The sequence below is a fragment of the Geospiza fortis genome, unplaced genomic scaffold (assembly GCF_000277835.1).
Source record: "Geospiza fortis unplaced genomic scaffold, GeoFor_1.0 scaffold88, whole genome shotgun sequence".
Lineage (NCBI taxonomy): Eukaryota > Metazoa > Chordata > Aves > Passeriformes > Thraupidae > Geospiza > Geospiza fortis.
The window spans coordinates 572,412-592,906 of record NW_005054434.1 but is presented as its reverse complement, the minus strand read 5'-3'; the positions used below and the strand labels follow the sequence as shown (position 1 = coordinate 592,906).

The window sequence follows — 20,495 nt, the reverse complement described above, 5'->3', positions numbered from 1 at the left end:
ATGTACCTGAGAATAACACACCTGGGTTGTAACTTACCAGAATCAAATCAAAGAGAAAACATTCCTGACTCAGTTTTGAAACTCATTTAAATGGGCAAAATACACATTCATAACAAGCCACAGCAATTAATGGAGGGGAAAAGAAGCAACTATTTCACCACAGTCTCAGGAATGTTTTTTTGAAACCACCAGCTGTCTTCTACAGGCCAAAGGCAAGAGAGAAGAGAGGACTGTAGCCCTGCTTTTGGGTTTATGAAATGTGGGAGAAAGCCACATACCTGTGTGTGCACACGTGCAGGGGAAAACTATTTACCAAACCTATTCCATCCTATAACCTGGAATCCTTAGTAGCTGCCTGAATCTGTTCAGATCCTTGTTGCCATCAAAAGAGAGGAAAAAAAAGGCAAAACCCCAACAACCCATCTGTTCAAGCACTGTCAAAAATGCAAACAAACACCTTCAGTCTCAGCCAAAAGGAAAAAGCCCAGCTAGAAACACATCTTGTGTACAGAGAACACGTGCCACACTCAGGAATTCAGGGGAGGGTTTCAGCTCCCAGAACAAAATGCAGCCCTCGACCTGTGAAGTTGAAGCAGGGCTACAGTGCAAAGGAGCAAACATCAAACCTCAGGAGACAACTGCCTTGGAGATACCAGTCAAGAGTCTTACAGTTCAAATGACCAAGTGACTTTTCCCAGCCCAGTGAGTCTTTAGAAAGCTCAGTTGCAGTATGCATGCCAATAAAGAGAGAGATGAGTTTGGTTTCAAATTGAGTCTATAACCAAATGGTCCCCAAATACATAAAACTATTTAAGCCCTAGGACAATTTTTCTCTTTTCCAATATGTGATGTGGTCATTTGCTTTTCAACTGAGAGAACAGTTGCTGTTTCTCTTCTGAACAGACACGCATAAAAATGCACAGGACCAAACTAATGATGAAATAAATCCTAGAGAAGACTGCTGAGGCTGGGACATTGTAGTGTACAAACAGTGTGGGCCTGTGGAGCTCTCATCCTCTGAGCTTAGTGTTGGAACACAGCTGACCTATGCTCTGCCTGAAAATGCCAGGGGTTGGTATCAATAGATTGCAGGCACTGGAACAGAGCAAACACAGGGGTTTACTCAATTTAATGTTTGCTAAGTGGTGGCTCTTCAGGTTCCATTTTCAGATAGAGCTTTAGCACAGCTGCAGAAAAATAAAGTCCATGGAAAACAATCCTGTGACTCTCTCTCAGGGGTCTGCCATGCAGGCTGCTCTGTCTTTAATGACTACTGTTTAAATGCCTTCTCTCAACATCAAAATAAGATTATTATTTAAATACAACATACAGTAAATACAAAACTAGTCTGCAAAGGCTTTGAAAAGTGTGTGGACATGCTTCACCAAAACAAGGGAATTGTGGGGAAAAAGCAGTGCCTATACTTGAAGCAATATGCAGCCTTTAAAAAGAAGCTGATGTGGAATTTCAATAATGCCAATAATGCCCTGCCTATCTGTCCCTCAGAAATACATAAACTTTTCTGAGAGGAATTACTTTCAGATGCTTTGCTGTTTGCTAAAGCTTTTAATTTCAAATGCCAGGCTTGCAAAAGTAGTAGGTTTGAAGTGAAAACAAACAACACATCCAGCTTGCTACTCTGAAATACCCAAATAGGAGAGAGACAGGCTTTTGATATGATGGTTCCTACAATAATTTCTTGAATCCCTGTCCCAAAATAACACTGAATGAACTTAAACTTGGATAAGCCTCTTGATTCAGAGTGAAAGAGAAATCTTACCTAGGAGACCCAGCACGATTAAATGGATTAGATGATCTGTGTCATGTTCCCTATGTCACATTTAGATCATACCTGGAAATTACTGTACATGGTTTGAACTTACCTACAACTTCTATTAGGGAAGACAGAAACTGCAAAACTCCAAACACCTCTGTGTGGGTGAAACTCTACATAACTGCTGACTGCAAGAACACAGAATGGTTTAATGAGAGCCATAACAAGTTTCCAAAACCCACAAACCCCAATAGTCTAAATACAAAAAGCCCTTATGTTTTTGAGTATGGTCATAGTATGAAGTCAGCAACAACACTACTGGGAAGAGAGGCTCATCCCAAATGAAAAGCACAATCTGCCTTGCTAACTAAAGAGAAGAGACATCTTCCTCTCACCATACATCTGCTATCAGTTTCTCATTTATTCTGCCGACTGGGTGACCACTTCAGCTTTTTATTTATTTTTCCAGCTTCAGCAGGCTCTGCCTTCCACTGCAATACTTCCTGCCCTCCCACCTGCCCAGCTTTTGGAACCAAACAGCAGGTGAGCACATAGAAACAAACTGCAAATTGCACAAACCCACAGCACAGGTAGGGGGCAGAGGAAAACCAACCTTGCCAGTGCAGCAGTTGTGGGTCACCAGGCGTCTCTGACTACCACAGTGTGAACAGTGTGAGGTCAGTCTTCAAGGTTCTTTGTTGCTACAGTGACAGCAAAGCCAGCCAGGGCCGGCTTTGGGCTAAGGGCACTCGTTTGGCTGATGTGTATTAGCAACCAGTATTTGGTAATGACTGTAAGAGTTTGCTGCTTAGGGATGGTCAAGGAGGTGTGGAAGACTGCTCCCTTCTGAGTTAAACCTGCTGAAAGGCTGACCCAGGGGAACAGTTTTCCTGCAGAATCCAGCTGCACTGAACTCCCTTGCTGCCTGAAGGACCTCTCCTGTAGCTGCTGCAAGGCTCCAGCTCACAGGTGGCATGTATGGAGCCAGGGCAGCCTGTGGCTGGCTGCTGGGACAGGGCCTTGCTGCCAACTGCTGTAGTTTCTGAAAAGGATGGGGACTGTGAGGAAAACAGGAATTACAGCTTCAGTTCTGCTACTGAAGGCCAGAAGGAGAGAAGTGTAGTGAGAGCACTGCGGGGCAGTGCCGCGAGCACACGGAATCTCTGTCCTGCCGGAGGTTTTAGCCAGGCCTCCGAGTCTGTAAATCACCGAGCATCAAAACAGGGACAACACAAATCTTAAATTAAAGGCTCTCTTAAATAAGCATCCATCTTCTGCTGCATACACAATGCTTTTTTTCTTTGAATATATACATACGTATTTTACTCTAACATCTGCGTATTTATTTAAACTCTGTACTGTAGTAAAATATGCATCATTTTAATCAATAAGGATTTGCTGGCGACAATCAGATTGACATTCAAACGTGGTGGCTGAAAGCTTTTATGTGCCTCTGACATACTGATCATTCCCCATGGTGGGGAAAGGGTCTCTGTGCTACTTTTGTACAGTACAATGAGCTATTGTATGAAAACAAAATCCCTCTGAATTTTCTCTTGTTGACACTGGTCTGGTCTACTTATGCTACCCTTTGGGAATGGAAGGGGAGTGGGATAAATATGTCTTTAAAAATGAAGCAGCTGTAACCACAAAAATGAAACCAATACTAATACAAATCTACAGCATCTGATATTTACCAACACCCTAGCTTTGCTCACTTGCTGCTGTCAGATCTGGGGGGGTGAGGCAATGCTGAGTGGTGCTGAAGGCGACCAGCTTTTACCTTCCTCTGTACCCCACTCCCAGATCCTTTTCCGACAGGGAATGGGGAGGGTTAGGAGGATGAAGGTGAGAACTGGAGCAAGTGAAGGGGACAGCCATGGGGACAGCAAGCTGATGTGATGCCAAATCTGAATGCTGAAGCAGTTCATGAGTCCCAACTCACGTGGTCAGAGCTCTCCAGGGAGAGGCTCTTGGTCTTGTGAGGAGAAACGGGGCTGGGAGGGCTGCTGAGGTTGGAGCTGTTCGATGCCGTCGAGTGCCTTGGAGAGTCAGAGTCCTGCAGCCCAGAGACACACAGGAACACCAGTAAGTTACAGGACAGCAACTCTGGGGGTCACAGAGTGTCCCAGCAATAGTAGCTGGATTCAAAGGCCTCTGCGGATTTTGTTTGTGTCCAAAAATACTGAGGGATCCTTTTTGCTCACAATTTCCAAGGAGACAGAGATTAAATGGTCAGGTCACTCTTGCTTTCAGCAGGCATAAGTGATACTGACATAAGGACACAGCACCAGGGGGATTCTGGCAGTCTGTGTGCCGCCAAGGGCTGCTTGGCCAGCAGAGTGTGAAGCTACAACAGCTCCTGCATTTTCACAGATTATGATCAAGATGCTCTTGCACTAAAATGAGAAATCTTTGTGGCTTCATCACAGCTCCCCGTTCTATGTCAGCCCCAGGGTATCAGTTCAAACATCCTATCGAGTTACTTGGATCTTCCAGAGCACAGGAGAATGCAACTCTGAGCCTGAATTTGGGCTGACAGCTGCCTTTCAGCTTCCACTGGCAGGATATATCCAGTATCATGAAAAGCCTGTGTGGTCTCTTATTTTCACACTCCTTGGTAAGAAAATGGGTTGGGGAAGTTTTGTAGGCCAGTTTCAGATTGAACCCTCCTATGGAAAACAATTTTGGCTGGAGGGACTGAGTTTAGCACTGAGCAGGATTTCAGCCCTATCATAATGATAGTCTTGACTGCACAGAATAGAAATAATTAAATCAATTTCCTGTTCTAAACGAAATTATCATTCTTAAATTGCCTTGTTAACTTCTGAGTACAAAGTGTCTCCTGTGAAGTGGTTGCTAAGATAGCTTATGAATCTTTGCACATAAAGGCCAAAAGGAATATCAGCACTTCAAGCTGTGATATGGCACGATCAAGCTGTTACTCTACTGGGCCTGAGTTTGGGGGAGCCTTGCTATCCACACATCTCCAGCTAAGGAACACAGAGAGCTTTTTCTGCATCTTAAATACCAGCACCAGAGCTGACACTTTGACCACAGCCTTTTGTAGCTTGAAACACAGGAAATCCATCTCTCCACTGTCAACAACTCCCAAGCTTGTAGCCAACCCCATGAGAGGATTGAAGTGCCTCACCTTTATCCACACCTGTAAGGTTTCTCCTCCTGCTGCAGCCACTCACCTCTCGCTCATAGTCCCTTGTGGGAGCATCACTGCCCTGGTCCAGCCCCCCTGAGGACAGGGACCCGTCCGAGGGCGATGCCATGGGCTGGCGCTTTGCTCCATAGCTCCCTCCCGAGAATTCCCTGCGCAAAGCGCTGCCGTTCTGCGCTGACGATCCTGCAACACAGGGATCAAACTGAGCTACAGACACAGAATCACAGAATCACAGAATAATGATGAGGTTGGAAGAGACCTCCGAGATCATCCAAGTCCAACCTTTGCCCTAACACCTCAACTAGACTATAGCACCAAGTGCCATGTCCAGTCTTTTTTTAAACACATCCAGAGATGATGAATCTAGCACTTCCCTGGGAAGAGCATTCCAGTACACTTTACTATTCTTTCAGTGGAAAATTTTTTCCTAATATCCAACCTGTACTGTCGTTGGAAGAGACCTCTGAGATCATCCAAGTCCAACCTTTGCCATGTCCAGTCTTTTTTTAAACACATCCAGAGATGGTGAATCTACCACTTCCCTGGGAAGAGCATTCCAGTACACTTTACTATTCTTTCAGTGGAAAATTTTTTCCTAATATCCAACCTATACTGTCACAGACGTATTTTATGAAAAATCCTTTTGCTAGGATTTTTTCTCCTGAGAAGCTGAGAGGCCTCAGAAATGAAATGTAAACAATAATTACCTGCTGCTGTGGAAAGCAACGGGTACATCTTTGATTGGTCTCATGTGGTGGTTTTTAATTAATGGCCAATCACAGTCCAGCTGTCTCGGACTCTCTGGCCAGTCACAAGATTTTATTATCATTCCTTTCTATTCCTTTCAAGCCTTCTGATGAAATCCTTTCTTCTATTCTTTAGTATAGTTTTAATATATCATTTTCTTTTAATATAGTACATATCATCAAATAATAAATCAGCCTTCTGAAACATGGAGTCAAGATTCTTATCTCTTCCTTTGTCCTAGGACCCCTGCAAACACCACCACAATGGAGCTTGTGAACAATTTGTCACTGATTTAAAACACTTGAGCAGAAGCAAAGCAGTCCCAGGGCTAAGAATGTAATTTGAATTCGAACATCAATTAAAAAAAACACTGACAAATTACAAGTGTGGGACTCTCAAAAGCACTACCTGCTTATTCACGTGCTCCTTTGAAAGCAAGACTAAAATGCCCTGCTAGCCTTGGCAGCAACACAGCTTTGAAAGCAAGACTAAAATGCCCTGCCCTTGGCAGCAACACACTCAGCCATCACTTGGGAAAATCCTCATCCAGCATGGACAGAAGGAACTGCAGGCAGCCCTTTCCCTGCACCACTTGTGCCCAGCCCCCAGAAGAAGAGAGCTCTGTTTGCTTACGTGCTGCCAAGCCGCTGCTGGCGCTCATGGAGCGTCCCGGCTCCGTGCGGGATTTGGTGATCGACGGGATGCTGACGGAGCCGCTGAACACCGTCCGGCTCTCCTGGGGCCGCAGGTTCTGAAATGCACACACACACACCATGGTCACTTATCCTTATCCACTGCTGCCTCAACCTTGCAGTTCTGTCTTGTAAGGCCCCAAAACACGGGAAACCCCCGACCTTACCAGAGCTGAGTATCTGGGCAGCAAGTCAGCAAAAATTGCAAAGTAATATTCTGCAGTTTAGTGCAGAGACTGGCAGCACACGCAACGCGGCAGTCAAGTGCTGAATTACATGGACATATGCAGGCAACTGAAAGAACACATGGAATAATTCCAGAATTTCCCTGAAAGGACGGCTTGCAAGCCTAATTAAGCTGCTGTAGATATATTCAAGTCACACTGCATAAGGCCTTCTTTCTGAACACAAGCTTCCAAGGATCTCATTACAATTTCTCTTTGATGCCATCGTCTGTGCCATGATTGTATAAGTTGATACAATATCCAGGTTAATCCCTAATGCTTGCAGGGTTATTAATAGATAGTGGATCAATCTGTATGGCAATTACTTATGAAATTCCAAAGGTGTTAACAGCATCTCTCCAAACGTATACTAGTTGAGCCAAAGTGAGAAGGAGGCTCCTGTTTCCAGCCTGCACAAAGAGGAGGACCAGAGCACATGCCACTGTTTTTCTACATATTTTAATTATTGCTCCTGTTTTGAATCCTGAGAGTTTCAGTGTGGTTTTCTAAACTAATCAGTTACTGGACTGCAGTGGTGCTTTACTGAGGAGATAAATCACAACTTCCCTACTTGGATATGGCAGTTCCCCAAACATAAGCTGTCTTTAAAAGAAGGTGAAAGAACTCACTTTGAAGTGAGTTCTGGGAGATTTTATTTCTGCTTCTGTTAACCTACAGCTGGACCTTAAGGGAAAAGACCTCTCAGATTATTTAGCCCCTCTCTCTGTGTATGAGCTGGCTTCCTTGCCCATGTGTGTCATTTCAGGCTAAATATGAGACCTCATCAACAGAGTGTGATTATTAAGCCAATACCATTAAGTTAAGCTAATATTAACTATTAAGCCAATACCATTAACTGGTACAAGGTTCAGGGAACCTTCATAGATGCACAATGTGAAAGAAATGCAGGTAGCTCTAATAATTACTTCCTTTACCCTCTACAGCCCCTCCTCTGCAATAACTGTTTGTTTCTTCCTATTTATATTTTATTATTTCCCCATCCTCACACTGAGAAGAAGTAGCCATATATAAAACAATAGTTGCAAGTGCAGTGCTTCTTTAAACTAGGATGTTAATGAAAATTTCAGATCAGAACAAAGATTCTACCCCACAAGGATATATTCTCAGAGAACCTTGGTACTACCCATGTCTCTATCTGTATTTTAAAATGGGTAATTAAATTGAGGTTTTGTAAGGAACAGATTTTATACAGGTCAGACCTCATCAGATAAATTTTACCAACCTGCTGCCAAATCCAGTGTTGCAATGATCCTTGGAATCATTGCTCTGACAGGCCCCTTTGATCTTACAGGCAACCCTTGGCTTTTCATTCTTCCAGGGTGCCAGAAATGGCTGATTTTTAATGTGCAGCAAATTAGAATTAAAAATCTCTCATCTGTTCCCAGATCTCTCACAAACACCAGCAAAACAGAATCAGAGGCCTTACCAATGAAAAAGCCCTTTTTACTTCTCCCTTCTTCCACTGCTGCACCATGAGGATTTATAACTAAAGGCTTGAAACAGTCTCTTAAATTATTTGTGGGATACTATTGCTGTCTCTTGCTTAGCTTCCCTCCTTTTTTTGTTTTTTAATGTCAATAACCAACCTACTTTGTGGTACAAAATATTGAGCTGCTGCATTTTCCCCACGTGACAAACTGAGATGCAGAGTTTGAGCATCCTGGCTGTACCTAAACCATGGAGGCTCGTTCCCCTGACCATACACAAAGGAACTGAGGGGCTGAGGGATGAGTTACTGCTGTGTTTTGAGAAAGAAAGGAAAGCCAAGTGCAGCACTGGCTTTAGCACGTGTGCACTGCGGTTAGTACACTGGGGCTGCTAGGCTGGTGTAAACCTACAGAGGTTCATTTTGCAAAGAGAACAATTCTGTTTAATGATGAGGTGATTAACCTCCTTCACAGTGACTGAGCAGGCAACATACAGGCACCAGGGGAAGGAGGGAATGGGTGGGTGCACAAAAAAAGACTCATTTGTTTAACACTGTGCTCTAAAGATGATAATTTTTCGTGCCCTCAGTTTGCAACGTCCATGTAATTCCTTGTAGGAAGTCTCTCCACAAAGCAAATCTTTCATCGTTCTTTGTTCTAAAAATAAAATAAGCACATGCCAGGGCTGCTGGCATTTTGGACCAAACCTCCTGGAAGTGGTGTGCACATGATGCAGGAAGGGGATTCAAAGGAAAATGAACGCCGGTTATTAGCGGTAGTCATAAAGCAGCACAACGCAGCAGGTTAAAAACACAGAAAACAAAAGGAAACCTGAGCTTGCTTTAGAGAGACAAAAACCCCTCATTTCGAGCAACAATTCAAATCCTAGCAGGAAAATTCATCCCCACTGCTGGACCAAATGGAGAAAGATGAAAGAAGTGGGGGGAAAAGCAGCAGCGGAGAAGCTGCTGCTGAGCACAGTGAATCACTGTGAAACAGGGTGAGAGATTATTTGGGTGCATCCCATTCCAGCTGTAGAGTGGAGCTGTGAGTGCAATCACTGCCAGGGTTGCAGAGACTCTGCTCCTGCTCCAGGTGCCTTCTCCAGCACTGGGATGAGGGACAGGCTCTGACTGGACAGGTACAGCACCCACAGTAACTGCTTCTGTTCCTCTGTCCATTGTGCTGCTTGGTCTTGTTCTGGGGTTTGTTTTTGTTCTAAAGTGCTCTGTTCATCACACTATAAAACTCAGCTTTCAACTCTCCCATAAAATAACATGACAGGCTCTAACAAGTCATTTTTCAACTCCCCTATGGATTCCACACTGCCCTGGTTCCAATATCCAATTCTACCTGGGACCATGGCACCCTTCTTACACTAACATCTCCAAACACAAAGGGAGGATGGACAGACATGAAACCAAACTCACAGCCTGGCATTCCATACAGCTTCCAGCACTTCTACCCTCATGCCCCAAAGCCGACAAACACTTCTCCTCACACAAGACTAAACCTCTAGTGCTCTAAGGAGCTAACAAGGCAGGATCTTGACACTCCAGGTTGCCCACTTCACTTTTTTCCCCTCCAGTTTATGCTAGGAGGCTGCAACATTAGGATGAAGGGTGCTCCTAAAGAAAAAATTGAGAGTTACTGCCTAAAGCACCAGGGGTCATTCCTTACTGATCCCAGGGAGACTACTCACATGAGAAAGGGAAGGTAGAGGGAGGGTCACAGTCCGGTGACACATCACTGCATGTTAAACACAGACAATTTTATAGCACAGTTGGATTGAAACAACCCTGTCACCACCAGAACTGAAATACAGCTTCAGTGACTCTATAATGACCCTCTAGGAGAGAAACAGCTTTCAATTCAACTTAACAGTATTTTTTTTTTTTTGCATTTCAACAGAGCATTCCTCTCGTGTATTAATGGCTGTGACAACTGGGACTCACAGCAGTGACACATGACCATGCATGAAACCAGTCAAGGCTCAGCTGTGCAAATTGGTTTTGGAGCCATAAGGAGAAGATTTATTTTCCCCCTGCATTTTTAAATTCAGTCTAGTGTTGGATGCAGGTATGTTTCCAAAACCTTCCCAGTGACAGGGCTCCAGCAGGGCAGCCCAGAGGCACTGGAAGCAGCCTGGCAGTGAAGGTTTGCCAGAAACCAAGAGCAATGCTCCCATGACAGCAATGGGCTTGGCCTGGACCCACACAAATCCTGAGCAAACAACAGCATCACACACATAACCTACAGGTTATTCCTGATTTATCTGTCCCAGGCAGAGCTGCAGGCCCCACAGCTGTGATGCACTGCAGGTACCTGTGTGCCTGCTTCACTCTGGTTTGGATTTCGACAGGACACAGAAAACCCCAGGTAGGCAGACCTGGATGCACAATCCCAGAAAAAAAGGGAAGACCACTTCCATCCCTCCAATCTACACTGGAACAGGAAGGATGCCTAAAGAACAGCATCCTACCTCAGTTTCTTTCTAAAACTACCAGGGTTAAGAGGATCTACATCAGCAAGTCGTCACCATCTTTAATTTGTATCCTGTTTCTACATGTTCTAATTTAACTTATTTACTTTAACCTCGAAACTGCTTGAGGCACTAGTTGTGTCTGTCCCTTTCCATCTGCGTCCAGCACGGTGCACAAATTCTCCCATTCCACATGAATTCATCATAAACAAACAGCCTGAAAACTTGGTCCAACACAGACAGATCCAGAACTTCTTCCTAATTCACCCTGGTGTGCAGCACTCTGACTGCTGGAGGATAAACACTGGGGAACAGAGAACTTCTCATTCAAAATTCCCACATCCTTCCTGCTGCTTAAAAATTTTATTCTCATAGCAAAAGGTTCAGCCCCAAACTCTTCTTTTTTTTTTTTTCCTAAGGCCATGAAGTGCCTGTTTCTTGTCAGAGCTGTGGGAAGACCCCAGCTGATAGCAGAAAAGTAAATTGTCCTGGACAAAAGGAAACGGAGGGCTGAAGGAACAGCTTACAAGGGGTTTTCTCCCACGTTAATAGCCAGGCAAAAGGAAAACCACACAGTGTTAGTAGAGTGAACACCTGACTCAGCCATTCATACCCTCAGAGTGACAAAGTCTGGAGTAGCGAGGACAGAGCGTGGAGGCGGGGAAAATGCAGGGTGTATGGAATCGTAAGAGAGGAATTTTTCAGCTGAATTAACAGTCATGTGGTAGATGTGCTCAAAGTTGCTCGGAGAGGAGATCAGACGGGAGTGATGATGAGGGAATTGATAAGGGGAACGCTGCTATCAAAGACAACAGAGAGAGAAAGCAATGAAGGATGGTTGTACAGGTTACACCGGCACCAGCAGTTCCACAAGAGCAGTGAGACACGGAGCAGGGACAGCAGACAGCAAACCCTGCTGGCTGTCAGCACACAGGGGCTGACACTGCCACCCCCAGTCCTCTGAGCACCTTCCTGACACAGAGTCTGACGGGCCTGCTGCCCTTGCTGTTGGCTAAAACATTAGAAACAAATAAAACTTTTAACTCATTGGGAATCGATTCTAATATTTATTATTTTTTGATATTTCAAAGAGCACCACAGTTGTAAAAGGTGCTTTACAGACAGTTGAGAAGCATCAGTTCCCTGCCTTGAGGAGCTTACAATCTAAAATAGACATAACACAAACAAAGGAAGGTGAACACAGGTGAGGTGGTGTGGGGAGAAGAAAAGATGAGCATACACAGCAGTTAGAGACTGTTAAGAGATTTCCTTCTGTTATTCATGCAATTTAGTGATTCCATTAAAATCATCACCCGTACAACAAACACAGAGTATTTCCAGCAGTGGGAGGAACAGTGTTTTGGCAGGGTGGGGACACAGGCTGTGTGGGAAGGTGAAGGGGTTAGTGTCAGACCACTGGGACAAGTCTCTCTGCTGACAGGTGACCAAGGCCCATGTCCTGCTCTGTGGCACTCACATTCCCTGAACAGAGAGAGACATAATTCTCTCTCACAGGAATTTTCCTGGAGAAGCACAGAGAGAAGAAGAGAAAAACAATTCTTATCTCTACTTGCTGCTCCTGTTGTTTTTGCACACGTGGACTGTGTTATGAAGATTGTTTACCTGAAGTGATTTGTCAATGGGATTCTGCTGAGGATTGTTTTGATTCCTTGGCCAATTGGCTCAAAACTGCATCCTGGCTGCCTCAGGCAGTCACAAGTTTTCATTAGCATGTATAGTGGTATAGCATCTCTTTAATATAGTATAGTATAATGTGATATAATATAGTTTTAATAAAGCAATTGTTCAGCTTTCTGAACCAATGGAGTCAGATGCCAATCATTCCCAGAGTTGGGGTCACCCTGTTTTTACTACACTGCTCCACACTGGCTCAATCCTGACAGAGCCAAGGGGAGCCAGCACTGCCATCCCTGCAGAGGATCAGGCCCTTCCTCAGCACATAAAGTGTGACAACATTGGGAAATTCAAATGTTTGTAATAGGTCAGCTGAGCAGTGTGCTCCCACAGCGTGATGTAAAGAAGGAGAGGGGAGAAATAACCCTGCAAATTGAACAGGAACAGTTTCTAATTCATCTCTATGGAATGTGCTGACACGAGTGCTCATATAATTGAAAGTAATCTAAATCCAGATTTAATGGAAGAGATTTTCAAGGCTCGGTTTCCCTCCCTGTGCCATCTGTACATGCTCAGTCAGCCTGCAGTGGGCTGGTTTCCTATGGATACCAATAAATCAGAACACCTTTGCTCCTTTCTAAGTTCCTCTTCCCCTTGTCCAACTGATTTCATCTCCTTAAAACAGGTATTTCTGAGTAATATTAGAAATGTTAGGACTTAAAATATAAAATATGGTAAAAATATAGCTTACCCCTCCACTAAACCTAAGGCACTACATTTTGTATGTGGAACGTATTAAAGTCTGGAAGAACATTAAGTCACATCCCAATACATATTATATCAAACATATTGTTACTGTTCTCTTCATTTCAGCTGGTAAAATCCAACTTGGTTTTTTTTTGAACACATGGTTATTATGAGGCTTTGCCTGTTAACCAAAACATCAATTACCACAGTATGGCATATAAGACATAATATACATTAAATTGTTCTTAGTAACTTTAGCAGCATCTAAATATCAGTACAAGAAGCCACCATTCCAAAATGGTCCAGGATAGCAGACTTTGCTGAGTTCTCTGCACAGAACTGGTAGCAAAGCCAGCTACATTCCTAAAAGCCAATAAGGGAGATATGGCAGTGTCTAAAACCACAAGCTAAAAAGCAGAGGGTAGGCCAGCTGCAGATCATGAAAATATTTAGCCAGCATTCATGAATGTGAGAAAGCCACGATATGGCAACATTCAAAAAATGATACTCCATGGAACTTTCTCCATAGACTCCACCATTAGATGCATGCATGGGGTTCCCATTTTCTTTAAAGAATACCAAATATAGATAAGTATTCATTTACTTTAAAAGTTTCTCAATTGAAACAAGCAAAGCTTCACACATCATCTAGAATGGAAGTAGAATGGCTCATGTATAATGAGGTCAAACTGAAGCATAATGTTCAAATATAATGGCAGTCAAGACCAGCTTTTGTATATAAAAATACTTAGGCATGCAGAATATGAAAGCAAAATCAATCCTGTACATCTGATGTACACAGAGAGGTGGTCTGTGCTGCAGTAAGTGCAGTTCCAGATTTCAGATCTTCACTACAAAGGAGCATCCACGATAAAGTGGCTTCAGGGGACAAGAGGGCAGAAGGGAGGCCAGACTGTACGGCCAGGTTAATTGGTGACAGGCTGCTAGGGAAGAAAAACATGTAAACAAATAAGTTTGGGGATACACTAACAGGAACCATTCCAAATTGTACAAAACAAGACAATGACCCAGATCCACAGCAATAAAACACAAATATGTACTGATTACTGCTCTGCTAATAGCAAACAACAGCTTCTGGTTTCTGGTGTGTTGCAGCCCACAAATTTGTGTGCCAAAGCCAGACCATAAGGGCTCACCATGAAGAAAAGAAGGATGCAAATTTACAGTTGCCTGAAACCCCCTAAATCTGATCCCCCTCTGAGCCTTGGGCACGGTTCTGCCCAAATTCCAGGGCTCTACTGAAGTCAAGGGTGTCTGTTCATGCAACGAACAATGTGGGACCAGGCCAACAGACTGCAACTTCCCACAAACACACCAGAGTGTCTGGTGCATACCAAGAAAACTGGAAAACACTGAAAAACAACACACAGAGAAAGCATCTTTCTCCCCCATGTGGCTGCACCAGCAAGGGCAAACAAACAGGTAAATATGTTGTACACAAACAGGCACCTGATTCCACACAACAAACAGTGCAAAAGGGTTTGAACACTCCCTTTATTCCAGTTACAACACAAATTAAACTCCCTACAGCTGGTCTTTTAAAAGACACCATTAAAACAGTGGTGGGCAGAGAGCAAGCAGGCTCTGCACCCACCAGGCTAGGCTTAGAGCAGCACAAGTGCAGGTCCCCTGCTGCCCACAGACACAGCCCAGCCACCCAACAAGGGCCATCCCTACCAATCCTAACTCTGCTTCTCTCAGTTCTCAGCATTTCCCCTAAAAAGGCAGTGGGGCTGAAGTGGTTAGTTCTTTTCTGATTCACATTGCGTCTACGTAGTGAGTATGTGTATATTAATGAATAAATATAAATACATACATATACCTAAAACTGTCATTTGCTTTATAAAGTTCACCCATGTGTGCTAGATAAAAGCTGGGCTGAGCTGGCTATTTAGCTTGTGACAATCTCATTCAACACAGAGATTAAAATATCTATTCTCTATTAAAACCTATTTCTACCTAAGGACCCTCTTGCCCATACAGCACTATATTGACTTCTGTGAAAGCTCAATGCTGGGTGAAAAATGTCTATGGGAAGATCCAGCCAAATTTGAAGGTGCTCAAATAAACAAGAAGAAACTGCAAATGAAAAATCCCACTCCACTCTTTCATGCACTTTCTGCATTCCAATGCCCCATAAAAAAAGAATCTGTACCACCTAAAATAGCTGGAGGAAGAGAATTTGGGAAGACTATTAGCCTTGCACTGCTTGCTACCCCCAGCCTCAGCCCCAAAAATGTATTTTACCATTCACTTCCACAAACAAGAACAGGCATTCCCAAAGTAAAGTGCTGCAAACTTTCCCAAAGTTTGTTAATAATAAATACTTTCTCTTCTGAACCATACTAATCTATTAAAAAATACAAAGGAGATGTTCCAGCTGCAAAATCAGGACACACACTTAGCAGCACAGAAATCCCCCAGTTGTTCACCTTTTGGGAATGAAACTGGTGAAATAATTCCATGTCCTTTAAAAGGAACCACCATACAGATGAACTGTACACAGGGTTGGATGATTATTCTTTACCTTGTGTATTGATTCTCAAGGAAACATTCTTTGTTACCATGCCCTCTTCTGGTTCTAAATTTCTTTCCAATAAAACATTAGACTCTATACATAACCTCAAATGCCCACACAACTCCTTTTCTTCTATTTTTGTGCCTGAGAAGCAAAGTTCTTACTCTGGAATGGATTAAATGGAAACTCAGTCCAGGCAAATACCTTACAGCAAGCTGCTGGAAAAGAAAAAGCTGCCTGGACTGAAGTTGCTCTTGACAGAACATTTATTTCCTAATTTCAAGTTACATTTTCAAATTCACACACTTTCAAGTCCCGTGCTTGATGCAATTCTGTACCAATTAAGTCAAGAATACAAATACAACATGACATTGCAAGGAACTGATGGAAAAATACACAACAAATTTGCTTTGTCTTGCAGCAACATCTCCCAGCATTAAGAATGATACTTACTTGCAAAAAGGAGGTTTTAATAATAACTTTTTAAAAAGAAGCTGCAGCAGTGGAACAAGTGCAGGAATCAACTGTACACTGTACACATTTTCTAATTCTTCTCATCATTTTTAAGTGTGGGAAGTGACCCATGAATTATTTTCAAAGCATCATATTGATTGGCAATAGCACAGTACCAGTCCTAACTTGAAACCTGTGTGCTAACACAAGGCAAGTGCAATTAGAAAGGGTTCAAAGCTGAAAGCCATGGAGAGATGACATTGTTGAAGAAGTGATGTAAAAAATCCCCCTCTATAGATAGAATCATTCTTTGTTTTACACTTGTCAGATGTGGGGCTTGACTAAGAGTCCTTGCAGCTTTTGAGTGCCATGAACTTTCAATTACTGATGGTGTGACACAGGATGACTTCTGCTCTACCTATAGAGGTACCAGATTATCCTCTCTGCTTGAGAAAAGCCACAAATATTTTACAGAACTTACCAGAAATGGAGAAATGAAGAAAGGCTCTGATCTACATCCTGCCCTGAAGCAAATGATCATTCTCTGTCTAACATTAGACACATGCAATCCTGTATCCAGGTAAGAGAAACATACCTGCCAACATCTCTTGGATTTGTCATGTGTTTTCTAGAAAGAGTTCCTTCATTATGTGTTCATTTATAAAAATGATTATATAATTTATAAAAATACACACAATACAGTACTGGTTTTTTTTCTCATTACACCAAATATATTTCTTATTGAGAGGCTTCTCAGAGTGTGTCTAATACAAGCTTTAAAATAAATCAAAGTGCAGACTTTACAGTCAAGTGCAACATAAAAGTACCACTTCCTTCAAAAGTGAGGCAAAATGAGTATCCAAAGACCAGAGATTAGGTTCCTAAACTCGTGCAACTGCATGTTGAGCTATATTTTCCAGTCTAATTTTTGTTTCCTTTGCACTTTTCAGCATCCAAATATCCCAATTTCAGCGTCTACTTCCTGTTTTCTGCACAAACTCCAAGCAGTAACAATGATAATTTCAGACAGCAGTTCTGTGCTAATGCCTGAGTGTTATGCTGGAACAAATTTCATCTGGTTTTATCATAACATCTCATCTTTCTTACAGTGCTAATTAGCATCTTCTGAATCACATCTGTGTCATTGTGGATGTGCTTAGAAAACAATGCAGAACACATAAAGACACAAAAGATGCTCAAGGTAGCTTGAAGCAAGCAGTACAGTACTTTCTTATGAGCAAGTATTAATTAGTCTGTAGCTCATCACAGATTTCAGCAACTTCCAAGTGATTACTTCCTACATGAGGTTTTATGGAAATGAACACATTTTCTTTTTCCATTTTTCAACTTAAGAGGTTCGTTTTTATGCAAGAAGTTCTGTTTCACTGAGACTACTTAATTTGGAGAGAACAGGAAAGATAGCACTTGGCATGGGAAGAAATTTGAGCAGTACACATTACTGAATTGCTACAGGAAAACAGGCTGTGAAGGAATAGGCAACGATGGGAGGAGAAAAAAGGAATTGAACTCCAGTTCCCCGAGAAGGGAATTTCTCTTTCCATACCCACAAAGAGCACAAATCATGTAAATTTTGCACCTTCATATGGGTCATAAAAATGATCATCAACACTGTGAGGCCAACCTGGCATTAGGCATTCCACCTCCTCCTCCTCCTCTACTCAATGCTTGTCATGCTCCTTGCTTGAATTTCATTACATACAGCAGAGCATTTTTACTCCATTCCCCTTGTTACACTGTTTCTGATAGGAAATATGTCACTGATTACACATTAAAATTGCACTTGTTTTTCTCTCACTTATTTGCAGCCTCTGCAGCAGTCAGTCACTCTCATGTGTCCTTTTGTACTTACCATTGGGAGGTCTTTGAGAATCTGTATGCCATCTCCTGGACCCATATGTGCTATGTGGTTAAAATTAGTTGGGTTAGAAATTAACTTATTTCTCATTTCTGGATCACGTAGCATCTCCCTGGAAGAGAAGATACTTTGTTTAGGCATTTCCTTTAAGGTCAGGATGGGCATTTATAAAACATGTACAGCTTTGATGATCAGCTATTTTCAAACTGAAATTACCCAGTTTTTTCCAACCTAAACAACTCCATGAGTCTATGACTCTATTTGACCATGTTAACAGTGATAAATCCCTGCTGTCAGTACTGGTGTGGAGAAGGTTCCAGCTTGAAGAGAGGGCAAGGGGCCAGGATAAAAGAATGTTGTTTGCAGCTTAACAGCCCATGCCCAGTAGTTACTAACATTCACAGAACGAGCTGATAAAAAGCTCTGTAAGATGAGTAAAAGCCAAACTTCCTTGTGATATATTACAAAGTGGAGATGAAAATGAAGTGTAAAATATGAAAATAAAATTAAAATAATATACTGCAGTACCTTTCTCAGTCTGTGGTCAGAATTAAAAGCTCTTCAAAATGGCAAGGATGCATTTCAGAACTCAGAATAAATTTAAAGAGATCAAATGTCAATCAACTTAGAAAAGGCAAGAACAAGAAATGGAATTTTATCTCCACTGCATACAGTTGTTACTTTCCTTAGAGCCAAAAAGAAAGACAAACTGGGAGCCAACCAATGGTGCAAGATGCTGGAAATTAGAAAAGTGAAATACTCAGCTCTTGGAGTGTGGCTTAGCACAGTAGCAGGTCACTTCTAGTGAATGACAGCAAATGGTCAATAACATCCTCTGTGAACAATGCCAGTAGTGCAGACCTGGTTTTGTTGCCATTTAGGAAAGCATTTGTAACCTGCTAAACATTCCCATTAGAAGTACACCCTGCAGTCCTATGTCCCTGAAGAGGTGAGTTTTGTGAGCTTTATAGAAACTCTATGTAGTTAAATCTATAAATCAAAGAAACAGATATCCTGGAATACTGCTGAGAGGAAAGTCTCCTTCAGAAAGAAAAGCAGAAGAAGAGTAACTGATCCATATGCATAGTTAGCAAAGTAATCTCCTTTTGCAAAGTGTTTATTGGAGAGCTTTATATACACACAGGGAATGTGCACACCTATGCACCTGCATACAGTATGTGGAGGCATGCATTCCAAATTACAGCTGCTTCACACAGTTCATCTGAACTAATGGTGCATCCAGTGCAAATCCATATCCAAGCCGGTATTGACACAAGTTAAACACTGAGATTAACAAGGCAGAGAAGAGACAGGAACACCTGAATGGCCATCGCAGAAAGCCACACAATGAACGAAGCACGACCCTGGCATCAGTCAGTGTCCATCAGGGCCTACAGGCATGGACAGAGGACAAGTACAGGTGGAATACAGACCTCCTCTGCTGCATCCTCTCCTCCTCGGGCACGCGGAAGGAGTAGCGCCGCTTGTTGTTGATGTTCCGCACCATCTGCTTCCGGCTGTTGTCCGACGTCTCAGGCACCACCAGCTCATCCCCCTCTGAAACCAGCACAAAAATGGGGATGCAGTTCCTTAGCTACTAATGGAATTTGAGTTTCAACACTCTACCTCTGCTCTGCTAGTGCTGGACACCACCCCTTTCCCACCAAACCTGAACAAACATTCTTTGGTTTATGGGTTTCCTTGGCCACTATCTACTACTCTGTTATGTAGCAACAGACTTAACCCTTCTTCACACACAAGCTGCCACCACCTGTGTTCTCAAAACACCACTGATGTGTTCTTTGAAATAAACATTTTGGTGGGCAGGAAGGGAATCTGAGTCTTGTCTCAAAATTCCCACTGAAAATCACTAGAACAGTCTTGTTCTGCTGACTGTCTGGAAACTGAATGCAAGATTCTCTTTCATTCATTCCCTGCTCCAAAGGGAACACTGCTTTTGAAATGTTTGGACATCAATGTATTTTGATGCAGCTGTGGGAAAAGGGAAGATTTTTCCCATGTGTGTACATCTGGCCAAGGGATCTTTATTAAAGACATGAAAAGGAAATCAGTGATTATCACACAACAGCTGTGTGACTTTGAATGAACATTGCAACTGTTCTGTCTTGTTTTCTATTTATGGAGACTAAAGTGACACTTAATAAGCTCACTGCTCACTGACAAAACAGTTTTGTATGGAACTCAAATCTCTTCTTTCCTTAAGATCAACTCTAATGTTCAGTCTTTATTAGACTTGAAAATTCTCTAGACATACTTCCAGCATATTTCTCCTCTCCACCACTGCCATTCCTTTCATACTAATTTGCTGGCAATTGAAATAAGCACTGAGATAGTGCCAGCAGCAGTACATTTTCCTAGAGTGTTTATTTCCACTGTTTTCAGAAAGTTGTTAACAAAAATTTATAGCTTTTGGTTGTTGAAACAGACCATGTCCCTTCTCCACCTAAGAGGTTAAACAAAAGTTTTAGGAAATTCCTCAGGAGGATGCTTATGAAAGGGGCTCTAAAAAGCAAAAAAAAGAGTCAGAAAGACTTGTATCATAAATAGATTTTTGAAGCCAAAATTGTGGCACACAGTCATAACTGGCCCTAATAATAAGTTACAAATACATTGTATTACCTTAAAATGCTTGGGAAACATTTCTTAAATATAGTATTAAATGTTAAATATAGTATTGATTTT

The 20,495-nt window shown here is 42.5% G+C and overlaps 1 protein-coding gene across 4 annotated transcripts in view; it reads right to left on the bottom strand.

The window, feature by feature from the left end:
* Positions 1 to 3,094: 3,094 nt before the first annotated feature.
* CDC42BPA (CDC42 binding protein kinase alpha) overlaps positions 3,095 to 20,495 on the bottom strand; it is a 179,124-nt gene continuing 161,723 nt past the window's right edge. The window contains exons 33-38 of one of the 4 annotated variants that reach the window (XM_031061941.1): positions 19,226 to 19,349; positions 17,787 to 17,904; positions 11,156 to 11,341; positions 6,330 to 6,447; positions 4,975 to 5,132; positions 3,095 to 3,833 (exon numbers count right to left, since the gene is read on the bottom strand). In XM_031061941.1, the coding sequence (XP_030917801.1) occupies positions 3,702 to 3,833; positions 4,975 to 5,132; positions 6,330 to 6,447; positions 11,156 to 11,341; positions 17,787 to 17,904; positions 19,226 to 19,349 (836 nt within the window). In that variant the 3' untranslated portion in view covers positions 3,095 to 3,701. Of the gene's footprint in view, positions 3,834 to 4,974; positions 5,133 to 6,329; positions 6,448 to 11,155; positions 11,342 to 13,317; positions 13,869 to 17,786; positions 17,905 to 19,225; positions 19,350 to 20,495 lie in introns of those variants that run through there. The other 3 variants (XM_031061938.1, XM_031061939.1, XM_031061940.1) reach the window with 3 other exon arrangements.